This window comes from Tachyglossus aculeatus, chromosome 17 (genome assembly GCF_015852505.1).
Source record: "Tachyglossus aculeatus isolate mTacAcu1 chromosome 17, mTacAcu1.pri, whole genome shotgun sequence".
Taxonomy (NCBI): domain Eukaryota; kingdom Metazoa; phylum Chordata; class Mammalia; order Monotremata; family Tachyglossidae; genus Tachyglossus; species Tachyglossus aculeatus.
This window is the reverse complement of record NC_052082.1, coordinates 9194175-9216195: the sequence shown is the minus strand read 5'-3', so window position 1 is coordinate 9216195 and position 22021 is coordinate 9194175. Positions and strand designations below refer to the sequence as shown.

The window sequence follows — 22021 nt, the reverse complement described above, 5'->3', positions numbered from 1 at the left end:
TTGGGCAAGTCGTTTTGACTTCTGTGCCTCAGTTCCCTCACCTGTAAAATGGGGATTAAGACCGTGAGCTTCGTGCGGGACACGGACTGTGTCCAGCGTGCCTCGCTTGTATCCACCCCAGTGCTTAGTACAGTGCCTGGCACATAATAAGCGCTTAACCGATAGCAGAAAAACAAAACACCGAAGACGATTCAGTGCCGACACTGGTGGTTTCCATCCAGGGTTTGGGTTCTGAATTGAACCGACCTCAGGCTAGTCTGAGTTCTGAGATTGTCGTGGAGAGATTTTTCACTTGGTCTCCTAAAGGTGCTCCGTGTAGAAACATCAATCAATCAATCATATTTATTGAGCGCTTACTGCGTGCAGAGCACTGTGCTAAGCGCTTGGGAAGTACATCCGTACCTATACTCCCTTGGGCCGGGTATGAAAGTTAAGTTCGGGTCGACTTTCAGCCAACTTACTACACTTTCAATCCTCGCGTCTCAGCGTGCCCGTCTAGATGAGCAATCAAGGCTCACCGTCAAACTAAATTTACACTCTGGAGCTGATGGATATTGTCTATTTGGAGCACCGGGTTTTAGGATTATGTCCACCAAGGGCAAAATCTAACATCGCTTATCCAAAAGTAGCATGACCGAATCCAGGGGGAACGGTTAAAGCTTCTGTTATCTGTCGTTAGACAGCTGTCCTTGCCCAACACGAGGATCGAAGGGGGTTGGGGTAAAGTGAACATCCTGGGACAACTAAACGAACGCAGCTTCTCGGGTGTAGAATTAAATCGATTAAGAGATTACCTTGGTTCTCTTTAGAAATGGCCTGAAGTAAGGGGAAAATGACTTCTCAAATGAGTGCGTTGGGCCTCTCGAATACTAAAGTGTTTCTGAGGAACATGGCTTTTGGTGCTGGTCTTAAATATGCATGCCCTTTGGTTTTCCAGTTGCCTGTGATTTCAACTCTCTAGAATTAAAGTTTGAAGAACAGATGAGTCAAAATGGATACCCTTCAGATGAATTGCCACTAAGAAAAAAACTTAAATTCAGTTTCAGCACTTTACTCCGAGTGGGAAATCATGCCATTTAACGACAGAGTGTTTTATATGACCTTTACCACTCTCCTATAATTTTACGCTTAGCCCGTTTCCTAGGCTGACTAGGATTATTGTCCTGTGTAAAATAATCCTACGTAAGCAGTATCATCCTACTGCTCAGTATTTAGCACAACGAAATGTAATCTGTGATTTCAACATAACTGAGTTTCTTAGACTCTGGTTTCTTAACAAAACTCTGTATTTTGTTGACTTGAAAGCAAACTGCTGACACTAAAAATTGCCCTATTTTCAGTTTGTGGGAACAGCCTTGTTCAATACAATACCGTGGTTTTTAGAAGTCTGTACGAGGAACACTTTTCAAATACTTTTTTTTTTTTTATATTTCAATTGTACTGCATTTTATTTGACCAATAAAAAAGGAACATAATCTTTTGAGACCAAGCAGGTCTTATTTTTTTTATCATTATTTTTTGTTTCTTAAACACGCCACTGATGTGTTTAGATGCAGATCGCAAGATTTTAAGTTCTGGCCTCCTTCCCGTTGCTGTGAGAGTGACCCAGCCCATCGAAGATGGATTTAGGGTTGCTAAATTTCCATTAGTTACCTTTTGCTCTGACAAAGTGACAGAGTGTATGTTATTGAAAGTGGGGACAATTATTCGTTGTCAACAGACCTTTCCAAGAAAATGGGTCGCGCCGGTATATAATCAGTTGCTACCGACCATTCCATTTTAAAATGTTTCGTTTACCCCTCTAAAGTTGGCCTTAATTCTCCTGCTTTTTATTTGATGATGATGACGATGGTATTTGATAAGCGCTTACTGTGTGCAAGGCACCGTTCTAAGCGCTGGGGGGGATGCAAGGAGATTAGGTTGTCCCATGTCTTAATCCCCATTTTACAGATGAGGGAACTGAGGCACAGAGAAGTGAAGTGACTTGCCCAAAGCCACACAGCTAAGTGGCAGAGCCGGGATTAGAACCCACGACCTCTGACCCCCAAGCCCGGGCTCTTTCCACTGAACCACGCTTTTCATTTGGAAGCCAGCCATAAATCCATCCCCCCCAAAACGATAATATATGGCTATTTTCCCCCTATTTCCATTACCGTAGAGTGAAACTGTTGGTTGTTTGTCATCCACCGCTCCGTTTTGTAGCTCTCTTCTTGCGGACCGAGCAGCGATAGCATTTGCGAATTGAATTTAGCCTTGCTCTGCCGAAAACTTGAATGCCGTGCTGGTTTTGATGTTTTTCCTCGGTATAAAATTGATTGAAAGTTCAGTCCTAAAATGACTTACAACTGACCAGGTTTGAACCATGGATTTTGCAGGAAAGTGGTACTCGAAGAGAGAGATTCAGCGTTGCGAGGCCACCCCAAGTGACCTGCATTTTATAAGCCATTTTCTATGCAATAGTTCTAGAATACGAGCCCTGTGATTTGATTGTGTGCTGTTTCTCCCCCCACCAAAAAAAGGGTAGCTTTTTTCCCCCTCTCCGTCTCTTCCCTTCCTTCTCTTTCCCTCTTTCTTCTTCTCTTCCTTCTTTTTCTCCCCCCCCACACCCCACCAAAAAATAAAAAAAAGATTCTTTTTTCTGAAACCCATTTCCCCTTGTGTCAACGTTGCCTTTCCTGAGCCTGGGCTATACTCTGTTCTTGACTGAAATGTAAACAATCTGTAATTCACTTCACCCAGGTCGAAGTGCGTTTTCATTTTAGCAAATAAACTGGTCAATGAAATCACTTCAGAGAAGCTTAGCCTGTTGCTCTTATCCATTTTACAGGATGAAAGTTGTGGACCGTTAGGGCATTGTCACTCCGCTCTTGTGAAACCCTCTAGCGAACGAAATGTTTGAAATACTTTTACCAACTTACAGACCGTTCATGGATTTCGGAAAAGGGTGCGTGGGCTCGACTGAAGTTTTCAAATGTTTAGAATTTTTCCCTCGTAATAAAATCACGACAGATTATTTGCTCTGTGTCAAACTTTGCGTTTGCAGGTATTTTCTATTTTGAAGTACAAGTATACATATTGGCTACCTTATTGACAATTAGCGGAAGTTTTAGGTTTTTAAATGGTGTTGATATGGGACGTTCGGGGTGGGAGAAGGTTAGAAAAATGCGGTATTCGCGTGTCGGGTAAGTGAACTATTACTGGAAGTATTTCCACCTATTATTGGCTAGTACAGTGAGCCAGTGGAGAAGTTTCCCCTCTGGCTTGATTCTCCCTTCCTTTTTCGTAGGCTACGGACTCGCCCCGTCATCAGAGCCCTCCTAAAATCATCTCCAAGAGGCCTTCACGGACTAAACCCTCACTGTTACACTGTATTTTCCCAAGCGCTTAGTCCAGTATTCTGAACACAGTAAGAGCCCACTGTTGGGTAGGGACTGTCTCTATATGTTGCCAATTTGTACTTCCCAAGCGCTTAGTACAGTGCTCTGCTCATAGTAAGCGCTCAATAAATACGATTGATGATGAGTAAGAGCTCAGTAAATCTGATTACAACCCACCCACTTTGCTCCTCTCACACCAGCTGACCGTTGCCCACCTCCTCAAAGTCAGCCCGCGGCCTGGGTATCTTTTCCGCCGCGATATTTTCCAGATCTGCCCCCTTCTTCTCTGTCCCAGTGGCCACCCCCCAAATTCAAGCAATCAATCAATCAATCGTATTTATTGAGCGCTTACTGTGTGCAGAGCACTGTACTAAGCGCTTGGGAAGTACAAGTTGGCAACATATAGAGACGGTCCCTACCCAACAGTGGGCTCACATTCTAAAAGGGGGAGACGGACAACAAAACCAAACATACCAACAAAATAAAATAAATAAAATAGACATGTACAAGTAAATAGAGTAATTGATATATGTAATAACATGTAATAATATTACATGTTCATGTAATATAAATATCAAATTGTTGCCAATTTGTACTTCCCGAGTGCTTAGTACAGTGCTCTGCACATAGCGCTCAATAAATACGATTGATGATGATGATAGATATTATAAATTATATTATGATATTGTATATTATATATTAAAATGAAATTGTATTATAAATTATAAATATGTAGATATTATAAATATAATGCTCTATAATATATGTAATATAATACTCTGTTATAGAGTAATAAATTAATATATGTGATAACATGTAATGATATTACATAACATTAACATGTAATAATAACATGTAATAATATTACATGTTCTTTATATATAAAATTCAGGCACCCATTCTATCCTAGCCCGTCTACTGTCACTCCCTCCTCCCTGCTCTCTCCGCCTCCAGTCCATACGTCTCACTCCGCTGCCCAGATTATCTTTCTAAAATGTTAGGCATTTGCTACATCACTTTAAGCACTTTAGATAGTCACCCCAATCCCAGCACATTCATTCATTCAATCGTATTTATTGAGCCCTTACAGGGCATTGTACTAAGCGCCTGGGAAGGACAAGTTGGCAACATTTAAAGACGGTCCCTACCCAACAGTGGGCTCACAGTCTGGAAAAAATGCGTGAGAGAGACCATCCAACAGTGCTTATGAACATCTTTATTCACTTCACATTTCTTGATTCAGGGTTTAAACCCGGGGAACACCATTTATAAAGGTGGGGTTGCGTTTTGTCGCTCTCGCCGGCATCTCTTCCGATCAAGAACAACCTCTATTGGTGCAGCGGCTCCAAAATGAATCCCCCTTGACGGCTTAAAGCAGAAGGTGGTCCAACCTTCTCTCCCTCCCAAGCTGCCATAATAAATAAGTTACCTTCTCAATAAATTACCCCCAGGCCCCCCACCCCATCCCAATACTTTTCCGTTTGCTTTCCAACCTTCTCTCCCTCCCAAGCTGCCATAATAAATAAGTTACCTTCTCAATAAATTACCCCCAGGCCCCCCACCCCATCCCAATACTTTTCCGTTTGCTTTCCAACCTTCTCTCCCTCCCAAGCTGCCATAATAAATAAGTTACCTTCTCAATAAATTACCCCCAGGCCCCCCACCCCATCCCAATACTTTTCCGTTTGCTTTCTGAATTATTCTCCAGTTCATTAAAAGCGTGTGGCGGAGTTGATTCCAGGTAGCTCCCCTTCCCCGGCACCCTCCTGTCACCTAATTCATCATCACTCGTATTTATTGAGCGCTTACTGTGTGCAGAGCACTGCACTGAGCGCTTGGGAAGTCCAAGTTGGCAACATATAGAGACAGTCCCTACCCAACAGTGGGCTCACAGTCTAATATAATTGTCCTAACCTAATTAACCTAATTGCTCCCTCAAGGAGGCAGGAAATCATCTATTTAGCTAGCTCAGGAACTCAGGAGGTGCATTTTAACTTTTGTACTTCCCAAGCGCTTAGTACAGTGCTCTGCACACAGTAAGCGCTCAATAAATACGATTGATGATTTTAAACGAGTCTAACTTCAAGTGCTTCAGCAATATAGTTCAGGTCCCTTGTGGCAACAAATGAGACCTTTAGACTGTGAGCCCACTGTTGGGTAGGGACTGTCTCTATATGTTGCCAATTTGTACTTCCCAAGCGCTTAGTACAGTGCTCTGCACATAGTAAGCGCTCAATAAATACGATTGATGATTATCTTTCTAAAATGTTAGGCATTTGATATATCACTTTAAGCACTTTAGATATTCTCCGCAACCCCAGCACTTAAGGACATCCCTTTATCCTCTTCCGCTTCACCTGTCTGTGTCTTAATGAACACCCGTCTCCCACTCTGGTTTGTAAACTCCTTGAGGCCAGGGATCAATCAATCAATCATTATCAATCGTATTTATTGAGCGCTTACTGTGTGCAGAGCACTGTACTAAGCGCTTGGGAAGTACAAGTTGGCAACATGTCTTCTAGCTCTATTGTACTGCTTCTCTATATTGTAGAGAAGCAGCGTGGCTCAGTGGAAAGAGCCCGGGCTTTGGAGTCAGAGGTCGTGGGTTCGAATCCCAGCTCCGCCACATGTCTGCTGTGTAACCTTGGGCAAGTCACTTCTCTGAGCCTCAGTTATCTCATCTGTAAATTGGGATTGACTGTGAGCCCCACGTGGGACAACCTGATCATGTTATATCCCCCCAGCACTTAGAACAGTGCTTTGCACGTAGTAAGCGCTTAACAAATGCCATCATTATTATTATTATTATTACTCCCCCAAGCTCTTAGTACAGTGCCCTGCACACTGAGTGTTCAGCACATCTCACTGTTTGATTTGATTAAATCACACGGTAAGGTACAAGTGGAAGCACTTAAGTTCATCACTGCTAGAAGCTAACCCTAATCAATCAATCAATCGTATTTATTGAGCGCTTACTGTGTGCAGAGCACTGGACTAAGCGCTTGGGAAGTACAAGTTGGCAACATATAAAGACGGTCCCTACCCAACAGTGGGCTCACAGTCTAGAATAACTATATATTATATAATGCATATTAATCAATCAATCAATCATATTTATTGAGCGCTTACTGTGTGCAGAGCACTGTACTAAGCACTTGGGAAGTACAAGTTGGCAACATATAAATATGGTCCCTCCCCAACAGTGGGCTCACAGTCTAGAATAACTATATATTATATAATGCATATTAATCAATCATATTTATTGAGCGCTTACTGTGTGCAGAGCACTGTACTAAGCGCTTGGGAAGTACAAGTTGGCAACATACAAAGACGGTCCCTACCCAACAGTGGGCTCACATTCTAAAAGGGGGAGACAGACTACAAAACCAAACATACTAACAAAATAAAATAAATAGAATAGATATGTACAAGTAAAACAGAGTAATAAATTAATATATGTAATAACATGTAATAATATTACATGTTCGTGTAATATTATAAATTATATTACAATATCATATAACAGTATACATTATGTATTTATATTATATATTATAATATTAATATTATAATACTCTATAATATAATATGTAATATAATATAATGCTCTATAATACTCTATTATAGAGTAATAAATTAATATATGTAATGACATCTAATAATATTACATGTTCGTGTAATATTATAAATAGTATAAATATTATAAATTATATTATATCATTATAACAGTATACATTATGTATTTATATTACATATACATTATAATATTATAATATAAATTATAAATATTATTATATAAATATTATAATACTCTATGATATAATATGTAGTATAATATAATGCTCTATAATACTCTATTATAGAGTAATAAATTAATATACGCAATGACGTAATAATATTACATGTTCGTGTAATATTATAAATACTATAAATATTATAAATTATATTATATCATATAATAGTATACATTATGTATTTATATTACCTATACATTATAATATAATATAAATTATAAGTAGTATTATATAAATGTTATAATGCTCTATAATATAATATGTAATATAATATAATGCTCTATAATACTCTATTATAGAGTAATAAATTAATATATGCAATGACATGTAATAATATTACATGTTCGTGTAATATTATAAATAGTATAAATATTATAAATTATATCACATCATATTATAATAGTATACGTTATGTATTTATATTACATATTATACACTATAATATGAATTATAAATATTATTATATAAATATTATAGCACTCTATAATATATGTAATATAATATAATGCTCTATAATACTCTATTATAGAGTAATAAATTAATATATGTAATGACATGTAATAATAGTACATGTTCTTTACATATATGTAAAATACATCTATAATCACTATTATTATAACTCTGCCCTCCCGCACCCCTCCCTTCCCGCCACTTTCCCGACTGGACGTCGCCCCGCGCGCCGCCGTCCGCGTGACGTCACCACGCCCCCCGTGACGTCATCACGCCCGCCCCCTCGCGCCCGCGCCCGCAGGTCCGGGGTCGAGCCGAAAGCGAGGCCGGGCCGGCGCATGCGCGTCGGGAACCCGCGGGCGGGCGCTCGGTATCGTCACCGTTATCCTCTCGCGAGAGCGGGGCCTAGGAAGAAGAAGGGGCCTGCTCCGCCATCTTGTTGCCATATTGGCCATCCTTTTGGACCATCCTTTGGGGGGGCAAGGAGGGATGCTGGGATCCCTCGGGGGGCGTCTGCCCCGGGTTGCTCGGGTGTGGGAGGGAGCAGGAATAGGTTGCGGGCCTGGGATCCCCCTGGCTGGGCTGCCCCTGGCCTGGCAGAGGTTGGCATCCACCTCTCCAGCTGGTGGGCCCTTGGGGGATGGCTGGTACTGGGCCTTGGCAGACTCGACCCCGGTGCACTGGGCCGAGCAGGGTCTGCTGGCCGCTCAGCAGGCCTCGGGCCTGCCCTGGTGGGCCACCATCCTCTGTGCCACCGGCCTCCTGCGCGGGGCCATCACGCTGCCCCTCGCCGCCCACCAGCACTACATCCTCGCCAAGGTGCGTGCCACAACGGCCCCCACCTCGCCCCTTCAGCTCTCAAGTTGAACTTGTACCTATTTACTATTCTGTTGATTTTGTTCACATGTTTGACCCCCCATCTTACCTCCTTCCCTTCCCCACAGCACCTGTATATATGTATAAACGCCTGTACATATTTATTGCTCTGTTTATTTTACTTGTACATATCTATTCTATTTACTTTGTTTTGTTTCTTACCACCTTCCCTTCCCCACAGCACCTGTATGTATGTATAAACGCCTGTACATATTTATCACTCTGTTTATTTTACTTGTACATATCTATTCTATTTATTTTGTTTTGTTTCTTACCACCTTCCCTTCCCCACAGCACCTGTATATATGTATAAACGCCTGTACATATTTATCACTCTATTTTACTTGTTCATATCCATTCTATTTACTTCGTTTTGTTTCTTACCACCTTCCCTTCCCCACAGCACCTGTATATACGTATAAACGCCTGTACATATTTATTACTCTATTTATTTTACTTGTACGTATCCTATTTACTTTGTTTTGTTTCTTACCACCTTCCCTTCCCCACAGCACCTGTATATACGTATAAAGGCCTGTACATATTTATTACTGTATTTATTTTACTTGTACATATCTATTCTATTTACTTTGTTTTGTTTCTTACCACCTTCCCTTCCCCACAGCACCTGTATATATGTATAATCGCCTGTACATATGTATCACTCTATTTTACCTGTACACATCTATTCTATTTATTTTGTTTTGTTTCTTACCACCTTCCCTTTCCCACAGCACCTGTATATATGTATAAACGCCTGTACATATTTATCACTCTGTTTATTTTACTTGTACATATCTATTCTATTTACTTTGTTTTGTTTCTTACCACCTTCCCCTCCCCACAGCACCTGTATATATGTATAAACGCCTGTACATATTTATTACTCTGTTTATTTTGTTTTGTTTCTTACCACCTTCCCTTCCCCACAGCACCTGTATATACGTATAAACGCCTGTACATATTTATCACTCTATTTATTTTACTTGTACATATCTATTCTATTTATTTTGTTTTGTTTCTTACCACCTTCCCTTCCCCACAGCACCTGTATATATGTATAAACGCCTGTACATATTTATTACCCTGTTTATTTTACTTGTACATATCTATTCTATTTATTTTGTTTTGTTTCTTACCACCTTCCCTTCCCCACAGCACCTGTATATATGTATAAACGCCTGTACATATTTATTACTCTGTTTATTTTACTTGTACATATCTATTCTATTTATTTTGTTTTGTTTCTTACCACCTTCCCTTCCCCACAGCACCTGTATATATGTATAAACGCCTGTACGTATTTATTACTCTGTTTATTTTACTTGTACATATCTATTCTATTTACTTTGTTTTGTTTCTTACCACCTTCCCTTCCCCACAGCACCTGTATATATGTATAAACGCCTGTACATATTTATTACTCTGTTTATTTTACTTGTACATACCTATTCTATTTATTTTGTTTTGTTTCTTACCACCTTCCCTTCCCCACAGCACCTGTATATATGTATAAACGCCCGTACATATTTATTACTCTGTTTATTTTACTTGTACATATCTATTCTATTTATTTTGTTTTGTTTCTTACCACCTTCCCTTCCCCACAGCACCTGTATATATGTATAAACGCCTGTACATATTTATTACTCTGTTTATTTTACTTGGACATATCTATTCTATTTATTTTGTTTTGTTAGTATGTTTGGTTTTGTTCTGTCTCCCCCTTTTAGACTGTGAGCCCACTGTTGGGTAGGGACTGTCTCCCAAGCGCTTAGTACAGTGCTCTGCACAGAGTAAGTGCTCAATAAATACGATTGATTGATTGATTGATTGATTGATGTTGCCACTTTAATGCTGTTGGTAGAGAAGCAGCGTGGCTTAGTGGAAAGAGCCCGGGTTTGGAGTCTGTATATATGTTTGTACGTATTTATTACTCTATTTAGTTTACTTGTAGATATTTATTCTATTTATTTTGTTAATATGTTTTGTTTTGTCGTCTGTCTCCCCCTTCTAGACTGTGGGTTGGGTAGGGACCGTCTCTCTATGTTGCCAACTTGGACTTCCCAAGCGCTTAGTCTAGTGCTCTGCACACAGTAAGCGCTCAATAAATACGATTGAATGAATGAATGAACTTGTACTTCCCAAGCGCTTAGTACAGTGCTCTGCACACAGTAAGCGCTCAATAAATACGATTGATTGATTGTTGGGTAGGGACTATCTATATGCTGCCATCTTGTACTTCCCAAGCGCTTAGTACAGTGCTCTGCACACAGTAAGCACTCAATTAATACGATTGATTGATTGTTGTCTGTCTCCCCCTTCTAGACTGTGAGTCCATTCATTCAGTCGTATTGAGCGCTTACTGAGACGCGCTTAGGAGAAGCAGCGTGGCTCAGTGGAAAAGAGCCCGGGCTTTGGAGTTGGAGGTCATGGGTTCAAATCCTGGCCCCGCCACTTGTCAGCTGGGTGGCTTTGGGCAAGTCACTTGACTTCTCTGGGCCTCAGTTTCCTCATCTGGAAAATGGGGATGAGGACTGTGAGCCCCCCCCGTGGGGCAACCTGGTCACCTTGTAGCCTCCCCAGCGCTTAGAACAGTGGTTTGCACATAGTAAGCGCTTAATAAATGTCATTATTATCATTATTACTGTGTGCAGAGCACTGTACTAAGCGGTTGGGCAGTCCAAGTAGGCCATCTTACCTCCTTCCCTTCCCCACAGCACCTGTGTATATGTATATATGCCTGTACATATTTATTACTCTATTTATTTTACTTGTACATATTTAGTCTATTTTATTTTGTTAATATGTCTTGTTTTGTTGTCTGTCTCCCCCTTTTAGACTGTGAGCCCACTGTTGGGTAGGGACTGTCTCTATATGTTGCCAGCTTGGACTTCCCAAGCGCCTAGTACAGTGCTCTGCACACAGTAAGCGCTCAATAAATACGATTGATTGATTGTTGGGTAGGGACTATCTCTATATGTTGCCAACTTGTACTTCCCAAGCGCTTAGTACAGTGCTCTGCACACAGTAAGCACTCAATAAATACGATTGATTGTTGGGTAGGGACTATATATGTTGCCATCTTGTACTTCCCAAGCGCTTAGTCCAGTGCTCTGCACACAGTGAGCGCTCAATAAATACGATTGATTGATTGTTGGATAGGGACTATCTCTATATGTTGCCATCTTGTACTTCCCAAGCGCTTAGTACAGTGCTTTGCACACAGTAAGCGCTCAATAAATGCGATTGATTGATTGATTGTTGTCTGTCTCCCCCTTCTAGACTGTGAGCCCGTTCATTCAATTGTATTGAGCGCTTACGAGAAGCAGCGTGGCTCAGTGGAAAAGAGCCCGGGCTTTGGAGTCGGAGGTCGTGGGTTCAAATCCCGCCTCCGCCACTTGTCAGCTGGGTGACTTTGGGCAAGTCACTTGCTTCTCTGGGCCTCAGTTTCCTCATCTGTAAAATGGGGATGAAGACTGTGAGCCCCCCGTGGGGCAACCTGGTCACCTTGTAGCCTCCCCGGCGCTTAGAGCAGTGCTTTGCACAGAGTAAGCGGTTAATAAATGTCATTATTATTATTACTGTGTGCAGAGCACTGTACTAAGCGCTTGGGCAGTCCAAGTCGGCCACAGATAGAGACAGGCCCTACCCAACGACGGGCTCACAGCCTATGTTTGTACAGATTTATTACTCGTACATATTTACTATTCTATTTATTTTGTTAATGTGTTTTGTTTTGTTGTCTGTCTCACACAGTAAGCGCTTCAATAAATACGACTGAATGAATCAATGGAATGCCCTCCCTCCTCAAATCCAACCAAACTTCCCCCCCTCAAAGCCTTACTGAAGGATCGCCTCCTCCAAGAGCCCTCTTCAATCAATCAATCGTATTTATTGAGCGCTTACTGTGTGCAGAACACTGTACTAAGCGCTTGGGAAGTACAAGTTGGCAACATCTAGAGACGGTCCCTACCCAACAGTGGGCTCACAGTCTAGAAGGGGGAGACAGAGAACAAAACCAAACATTAACAAAATAAAATAAATAGAATAAATATGTACAAGTAAAATAAATAGAGTAATAAATATGTACATACATATATACAGGTGCTGTGGGGAGGGGAAGGAGCCTCAATCCCCATTTTACAGAGGAGGGAACCGAAGCCCAGGGAATCATAATAGTAATTATGGTATTTGTTAAGCGCTTACTATATGCCAGGCACTGTACTAAGCACTGGGGTGGGTCCAAGCAAATCGGGTTGGACCCAGTCCCACTTGGGGCTCAGAATCTCCATCCCCATTTTACAGAGGAGGGAACTGAGGCCCAGAGAAGTGAAGGGACTCGCCCAAGATCACACAGCAGACAAGGGGCGGAGTTTACTATATGCAGAGCACTGTACTAAGAGCCTGAGGGTACAGTATGATACGCAGCATCAGCAAGGCGTTAATAACTGTCCTCTTTGTCAAAGCACTTTTACTTGTACTTCCCAAGCGCTTAGTACAGTGCTGTGCACACAGTAAGCGCTCAGTAAATATGATTGATTGATTGATTTTACTCTGAACTAAGAGCTGGGGTAGGTGCCATACAGTAGCAGTCAGGGAGGGATGGAGAACAGGCGTTTGGTCTCCCATTTTACAGATGAGGAAAAGGGTTCAGAGAAAGTAAAGGACTTACCCAAGGTCACACAGAAGCAGGTGAGGGAGCTGGAAACTCCATACTCTCAGTCCTATGCTTTGCTAGTAATAATAATGATGGCATTTATTAAGCGCTTACTATGTGCAAAGCACTGTTGTAAGCGCCGGGTAGGTTACAGGGTGATCAGGTTGTCCCACGGTGGGGGGCTCACAGTCTTAATCCCCATTTTACAGATGAGGGAACTGAGGCCCAGAGAAGTGAAGTGACTTGCCCCAAGTCACACAGCTGGCACTGGTCACTCTGCCTCTTTGTGACCTTGCATTTTGAGGCCCAGGAGACCACGGTGAAGTCAGGTGGGGTTTGCGTTTCCAGCACGGATCATTGGAAAATTGGAAAATAAAGTGCTACTTGTGTATATATTTGTACATGTTTATTACTCTTATTTATTTCATTAATGATACGTATATATCTATAATTCTATTTATTGTGATGGTGTCATCACCCATCTACTTGTTTTGTTGTGTGTCTCCCGCTTCTAGACTGAGCCCGTTGTTGGGTAGGGACTGTCTCTGCATGTTGCTGAATTGTACTTTCCAAGCGCTTAGTACAGTGCTCTGCACACAGTAAGCGCTCAATAAATGCGACTGAATGAATGAATATTATAAACGTGACAATAGAGAAAGTGACTCCGTAAGTGCGAGAGACTGTGAGCCCACTGTTGGGTAGGGGCTGTCTCTATATGTTGCCAATTTGTACTTCCCAAGCGCTTAGTACAGTGCTCTGCACATAGTAAGCACTCAATAAATACGATTGATGATGATTCCACCCAACCAACTAGGAGATCTTAGGTCCGGCACTTGTAGTAGAAGTATTTTCAGAGAATGCCTTTGCTCCTTGGAATAGTTACTACAAAAGTCAAAGCACATTTTGATCGTACTTTTCCAAGTTCCCTGCACACTGTAGGCATTCATTAAATACCGTTGAATGACTGATTCTTCTCTTTTCCCTGACATCTGAAATGATGAGACAGGTTTTTTCTATTGGAAAAAAAAAAGATGTTTTGAAAGTAACTTGAGTTTTATGTTTGCGGTGTATATTAGTGACCATTTATACGTAAACTAAAGTGCCTCTGCTTTAAACACCTCTGGATTGTAAGCTCCTTGTGGACAGGGATATTGTACTTTCCTAAACACTTCGTAGAGGGCTCATCACACAGTAAGTGCTCAGTAAATCTGGTCGATTGGTTGATGAAGCCTGGGTTTAACAAAATACCACAGTTACTATTAGCAAATTTAGCATTTCTGGTCCAAGAGCAACAGCGTGGGCTAGTGGTTAGAGCACGGGCCTGGGTTCTAATCCCGCTTCGCCACACTGCTGTGTGGCCTCGGGCAAGTCGCTTTACTTTTCCGTGCCTCAGTTACCTCATCTGCAAAATGGGGATTAAGAGTGTGAGCCCCATGTGGGACAAGGACTGTGTCCAAACTGATAAACTCGTGTCTACCCCAGTGCTTAGAACAGTGCCTGACTCATAGTAAGCATTTAACAGATACCTCTAAAAAAGATCAATGGTTATATAATCCATCAATCAGTCAGTGGTATTTAATACCTGTATATATGTTTATACATATTTATTACTCTATTTTACTTGTACATATCTATTCTATTTCTTTTATTTTGTTAGTATGTTTTGTTTTGTTCTCTGTCTCCCCCTTTTAGACTGTGAGCCCACTGTTGGGTAGGGACTGTCTCTATATGTTGCCAACTTGTACTTCCCAAGCGCTTAGTCCAGTGCTCTGCACACAGTAAGCGCTCAATAAATACGATTGATTGATTGATTGATTTAATGAGCACTCACTGTGTTGAGGCACTGGACCAACCATTTGGGAGATTATGATGCAATAGAGTTCTTCCCACACCAATCCTCATTTGCAGTGGTAAAATGAAATCCGGGACTGCAGGTAGAGCTTTTAATCTGCGCATAACCAAATTTTCTTTTTCCTTTAGATAGGTGGAAAATTTGCAACCCGAAATCAGAAACATTGCCAAGCACCTCAACCATGAAATTGCACTTCGGGCAAAGCAGTTGGGATGGTCAAAAAGGATTGCGAGGTAAGGTATTAATTCCAGTCATGTATGCTGTGAAAGTTAGGCCGGTTTTAAATAAAGGTTTAAAAAAAAACAACCTTGATAGGATGAGGATTTGTGATATTCAGGCGGGGGAACCCTGGTCTGGAGGCCTCCTTTGGCCAGCTCACCACCCCAGATGTGCCTTCCTCTAGTAAAAGCTGGGAGAAATGGGGTTGGTCGCTTTATACCGTCGCACCAACCTCCCCCTCAGGGATCCCCGTGGTCCCTTGAGTGGAAGGAAACAGAAATAATAATAATGATAATGATGGCATTTATTAAGCGCTTACTATGTGCATTGCACTGTTCTAAGCGCTGGGGAGGTTACAAGGTGATCAGGTTGTCCCACGGGGGGCTCACAGTCTTAATCCCCATTTTACAGATGAGGTAACTGAGGCACAGAGAAGTTAAGTGACTGGCCCAAAGTCACACAGCTGACAATTGGCAGAGCCGGGATTTGAACCCATGGCCTCTGACTCCAAAGCCCGGGCTCTTTCCACTGAGCCACGCTGCTTCTCTAAACAAACAAACAAACCTGTGGTCAGGCAGAACCAACCCCTGTGAAATGAAACGCACCCTGAAGGGCGACTCGATCGTCTCCCTTCCACCTAGATGGGGCAGAGAGGAAGAGGAAGGGATATGGGTTAATAAGAATAATTGGGGTATTTGCTGAGTGCTGTCTGTGAGCCAACACTGTCCTTGAACGGTGGAATTAGATGCGAGATGATCAGGTGAGGCCCGGTCCTTATCCCACATGGGGCTCATAACGAATCCCTTCTTCAATCAGTCATATTTACTGAGTGTCACTGGGTTCAGAGTACTGTACTAAGTGCCAATCCCTATTAACAGATGAGGGACCGGAGGCACAGAGAGGTGCAGTGACTCGTCCAAGGTCCCACGACAGGCAAATGGCAGAGCTGGGATTAGAACCCAGGCCTGGACACTTTCCACTAGGCCTCACTGCTGAGGAAATCTAGTCTTACCTGACTAGATTTGGACTAAAGGTAGAGTCATAATAATAATAATGATGATGGTATTAGTTAAGCGCTTACTATGTGCGAAGCACTGTTCTAAGTGCTGGGGGGATACATGGTGATCAGGTTGTCCCACGTGGGGCTCACAGTCTTAATCCCCATTTTCCAGATGAGGGAACTGAGGCCCAGAGAAGTGAAGTGACCTCCCCAAAGTCACACAGCTGACAGTTGGCGGCGTGGGGATTTGAACCCATGACCTCTGACTCCAAAGCCCAGGCTCTTTCCACTGAGCCACGCTGCTTCTCTGAGTACCCCAGTAGACTACATCCCTGTGCCCTCCCGTAACCAGCGGTGCCCCGTTTAGCGCATTTACGGTGACTAGGATACAGTCGTCACAATTGTGGTGTGTGTTGAGCGCTCCCGTGCAGTCTGCCGAGCGCCGAGATCCAAGATAATCCGGGCAGACAAAGTCATCATCATCATCATCAATCGTATTTATTGAGCGCTTACTATGTGCAGAGCACTGTACTAAGCGCTTGGGAAGCACAAATTGGCAACATAGAGATAGTCCCTACCCAACAGTGGGCTCACAGTCTAAAAGGGGGAGACAGAGAACAAAACCAAACGTACTAACAAAATAAAATAGAATAGATATGTACAAGGAAAATAAATAAATAAATAGAGTAATAAATATGTACAAACATATATACATATATACCAACTCCATTACATTGTACTCTCTCATTCATTCATTCAGTCATACTTATTGAGTGCTTACTGGGTGCAGAGCACTGTACTAAGCACTTGAATCTTGCACTGAATTTTACTTGCCTTAGTACAGTGCTTTCGGCACCCAGCAAGTGCTCAATAAATACTACTGATTGACTGACTGATTGAAGTCTTCGTGACCAGATTGAGGCTCCTCTGTTGCTTATGACACCTACGCGTTGCTAAGGACAAGAAGTCTAAATAATTTGGAGGTGATGTGCCCCAGTATGCTTTCTAAATCAGATCTGGGAACACTTTGAAAAGTTTGAGCCACCTAACTGTAAGTGAAGCATGAAAATCAAAACTTATTTTCCAGGCTGCCATTTATTAGGGTATTACAAATAGTCTTTGAGGCATAAAATGTCTATCTCCCCCTCTAGACTGTAAGCTTACCTTTTAGACTGTGAGCCTTTTAGACTGTGAGCCCACTGTTGGGTAGGGACCGTCTCTATATGTTGCCAACTTGTACTTCCCAATTGCTTAGTACAGTGCTCTGCACACAGTAAGCGCTCAATAAATACGATTGATGATGATGAGTAGGGAATATGTTGGCTAATTCTGCTGTATTGTACTCCCCCATCACTTTAGTAAAGTACCATGAACATACTAACAAAATAAAATAGAGTCCCCGTCCCACGTGGGGCTCCCAGCCTGAGTGGGAGGGGGAAAAGGTCCCGCATTGGGAAGTTGGAGTTTGAAGTGAAGGTGACTTTTCCGGCGCCCACCCCCGCGCCAGGCTCACCCACCTGAACACCATGCGACGGCTCGTCTCGGAGCTGTACGTCCGGCACAACTGCCACCCGTTCAAAGCCACCCTGCTCGTCTGGATCCAGGTCCCCATGTGGGTGCTGGTGTCGGTCGCCCTCCGCAACTTCAGCGTGGGAGCAGTCGACTCAGAAGGTAATCCGTCCTGGTGGGCCGGGCCCTCCCCAAAACCAGCGCTCCCGTCGTCTGTTCTGGTTGCGTGGCCCTCTCCCTCCTCCCCGCCACCCCCCCAAAGAAAAAACAGCGCTTCCGTCGTGTTCTCTCAGTATCCTCTCTTGTACACCTGTGCATTTTCCAATAAGAGACATGCTCCGATCTCACTCCTAATTTTAAGGCTCGGAGTATTTTACAGCATCCTCCCCGCTTCTCTTTTTCCTCTCTCGTATACCTGTGCATTTCCCAATAAGAAACATGCTCCGATCTCGGATCCTCCTCATTTTAAGGCTCGGAGTATTTTACAGCATCCTCCCCGCTTCTCTTTGGCGCTTCCCAGACCCCAGGAGGCCTTCCCAGACTGAGCCCCTTCCTTCCTCTCCCCCTCGTCCCCCTCTCCATCCCCCCATCTTACCTCCTTCCCTTCCCCACAGCACCTGTATATATGTATATATGGTTGTACATATTTATTACTCTATTTATTTATTTATTTATTTTACTTGTACATTTCTATCCTATTTATTTTATTTTGTTGGTATGTTTGGTTCTGTTCTCTGTCTCCCCCTTTTAGACTGTGAGCCCACTGTTGGGTAGGGACTGTCTCTATGTGTTGCCAATTTGTACTTCCCAAGCGCTCAGTACAGTGCTCTGCACATAGTAAGCGCTCAATAAATACGATTGATTGATTGATTGATTGATCTTTTGGGGAGCGGGAAGGACGGCTTCCTCGGTAGCACTCGGGCCCCGAGACCGAAAGGCTCCGCAAGCTTCAGTTGCGTTTCGGTGGAGATTCCCCAGACCGTCCGGGTGTGAGAACAACTCGTGTGTCTTGGCAGGTTTACCCCTCAGGGAACAGTTCTCCACGGGCGGAGCGCTGTGGTTTCCCGACCTCACCGCCCTCGACTCCACGTTGATTCTTCCCGTCTCCCTCGGGATCCTCAACCTGTTCATAGTGGAGGTAAATTCCAGGAGGGGAGGCGGGATGTTTTTGTGCAAGTGTGTGCCTGTGTGGTGGGAGAGAGTACAAAAAACAGCACTCTTCTTATCAATCGGTCGCATTTATTGAGCACTTTATCCATCCAGAGCACTCTACTAAGTGCTTGGAAGAGTACAAAGTAACAGAATTGACAGATGTGTTTCGTGCCCACAGGGAGCTTACAGTCTAAAGGGGGAGACGGGCATTAATCGAAGTAAATAAATTATGGACACGGACACGAGTGCCGTGGAGTTGAGGGAAGGGCGAATGAAGGTTGCAAATCCAACTTCAAGGGTGACACAGCAGAGAGTGGAGAGGAAGCAAAGGCTGAGTCCAGAAAGGCCTCCTGGAGGAGATGGGCTTTTAAGAAGGCTTCGAAGGTGGGGAGAGCGATCAAAATACCATAAATTGATTGAAAAAGTGTATCTATAGTTTTCCGGAAGGCTAGGTTTCCCCTCTAGTAGTAACGGAAGACCTTCTGGGCAGTGAATTCAAATTTTCTTTTAGTTTTGAAAGGCACATTTAGCAGTAGTGTGAATCCTTACACTATCCAAGGAGATGTGTGTGTGTGTGTGTGTGTGTGTGTGTGTGTGTGTGTGTGAAGCAGTGTTGCCTAGTGGGCAGAGCCCGGGCTTGGGAGTCAGGAGGACCTGGGTTCGAATACCAGTTCTACCACTTGTCTGCTGTGTGACCTTGAGCAAGTCACTTCACTTTTTTGTGCCTCAGTTCCTTCAGCTGGAAAATGGGGATTAAGAGTGTGAGCCCCGTATGGGACAGGGACTGTCTCCAACCCGATTACCCCAGCATTTTAGAATAGTGCTTCGCCCATAGGAAGTGCTTAACAAGTACCATCGTTATTATTGTTGTTGTTATTATTATTATATATTTGGGCAGGAAAAGAGGAGACACGATTTAAAATTGCATTTCAGAGGTCTTTTCTCTGAACACGCCCGTCACATCTCTATCCCCCTTCAGGTTTTCGCGCTACAGAGACTGGAAATGTCGCGATTTCAGAAATACATCACCCACTTCATCCGCGGGGTGTCCGTGCTGATGATCCCTATTGCCGCGACCGTGCCCTCGGTGAGTCGTCCGCGGGAAGAAGGGGCGCCCCGTGGGGCGGGGGTGCCGGCAGGGTGCTCACCGCCCCACCCCAATACCCACGGGCGGTCTCATTCATTCAATCGTATTTATTGAGCGCTTACTGTGTGCAGAGCACTGTCCTAAGTGCTTAGGAAGTACAGGTTGGCGACATATAGAGACGGTCCCTTCCCAGCGACGGGCTCACAGTCTAGAGCGGGGAGACAGACAACAAAACAAAACATGGAGGCGGGTGTCAAAATCGTTAGAACAAATAGAATTATAGCCCTGTGCACATCATTAACAAAATAAATAGAAGAGTAAATATGCACAAGTAAAATAGAGTAATAAATCTGTACAAATGTGTACAAGTGCTGCGGGGAGGGGAAGGAGGTAGGGCAGAGTGGGGGGGATGAAGAGGAGAGGAAAAAGGGGGCTCAGTGTGGGAAGGCCTCCTGGAGGAGGTGAGCTCTCAGTAGGGCTTTAAAGGGAGGAAGAGAGATAGTTTGGCGGAGGGAGGGTGTTCTGGGCCAGGGGGAGGACGTGGGCCGGGGGTCGACGGTGGGACAGGCGAGAACGAGCCCCGGTGAGGAGGTTAGCGGCGGCAGAGGAGCGGAGGGTGCGGGCTGGGCTGGAGAAGGAGAGAAGGGAAGTCTCGAGCCCATGGAGGGCTCTGCCCTTGTCCCCGCTTTCTCGGGTTTAAATAGAGTCGTCCGGCACTGACGAGTTGGTTGGGGGAGGCCCTAGGGAGGGGAGGATGGGGGGCCCGGTGGGAGAAGGAGCCGGGGAGCGGGAAGGGAGGAAGCCAGGGGGCCAGAGACACGGCTTCGGGGGTCCGAGGTCAAGCTCCGTCCGGAGGGAGAGCGGACTAGCCGCGTTGCGCTCCCCGGGGGAGGAAGGGCCCCCGGCCCTCGGGGATCCGGGACCGACCTCTCGGACCGCTCTGTGTCCCGCAGTCCATCGCCCTGTACTGGCTCTGCTCCAGCTGCCTGGGCCTGGCTCAGAACCTCCTGCTGCGCTCGCCGCGCTTCCGCCGGCTCTGCCGCATCCCGCCCACCGCGTCCGACTCGGACACTCCGTACGCGGACCTCCGGGACGCCTTTTACGCCAAGTACTCGCCGAGGAAGCCGGCCGGGCGACGGGAGTCGGGCCGCCCAGAATGAGGAAAGCGGGGAGGACGGGAATTCCCCGTCGTGGAATACGGAACCGTCCGGGCGCCAGGCCCCTCCTGGCTCCTCCGTGCGTCCGCCTGCCGGGTCACCTTGGACATCCACTTTGTTTCTCTGGGCCTCGGTTACTTTATGATGATGATGATGATGGCATTTTTTAAGCGCTTACTGTGTGCAAAGCACTGTTCTAAGCACTGGGCACTGTTCTCATCGCTGGACTGTTCCAAGCCCTGGACTGTTGTAAACGAAGATTAAAATTGTGAGCCCCACATGGGACAGGGACCACCTCCAACCCGATTGCCTCGTATCTACCCCAGGGCTTAGAACGGCTCTTGGCACATAGTGAGGCCATAACTAGTACCCCGATTACCAGTAATTATCATTATTAAATACGCATTTTGGAGGCAGCGGTGAAGATCTGTAAACACAGGGATTTGGCCAGTTTCGTTTCAGCGTCCGCTTGCATCAGGGCAGCCATTCCTGGGGAGAATGAACACGGTCATTCGGTTTGCAGACCGACACTGAATCATGGAGGTGGCCAGCAGCTTGGAGCTCCCCAAGGATCCCGATGACTCATAGTAAATGGCACAGATGTTGGGAAATTCATTCCATCGGATTTATAGACTGTGAGCCCACTGTTGGGTAGGGACTGTCTCTATATGTTGCAAACTTGTACTTCCCAAGCGCTTAGTACAGTGCTCTGCACACAGCGCTCAGTAAATACGATTGATGATGATGATGATGATGATTTATTGAGCGCTTACTGTGTGCAGAGCACTGAACTAAGCACTTAGCATCTTGTCTCTATATGTTGCCAATTTGTACTTCCCAAGCGCTTAGTACAGTGCTCTGCACATAGTGAGCGCTCAATAAATACGA

At 44.2% G+C, this 22021-nt stretch overlaps 1 protein-coding gene across 1 annotated transcript; it reads left to right on the top strand.

Annotated features, from left to right (window-relative positions):
- The first annotated feature begins 8035 nt into the window (after nt 1–8035).
- On the top strand, nt 8036–21349 carry LOC119939329 (cytochrome c oxidase assembly protein COX18, mitochondrial). The gene is made up of 6 exons (XM_038759299.1): nt 8036–8440; nt 15142–15242; nt 17736–17899; nt 18754–18875; nt 19869–19976; nt 20930–21349. Exons 1-6 carry the CDS (start codon nt 8111–8113, stop codon nt 21134–21136), a joined length of 1032 nt encoding a protein of 343 aa, XP_038615227.1. The 5' UTR covers nt 8036–8110; the 3' UTR covers nt 21137–21349.
- The last annotated feature ends 672 nt before the right edge of the window (nt 21350–22021 follow it).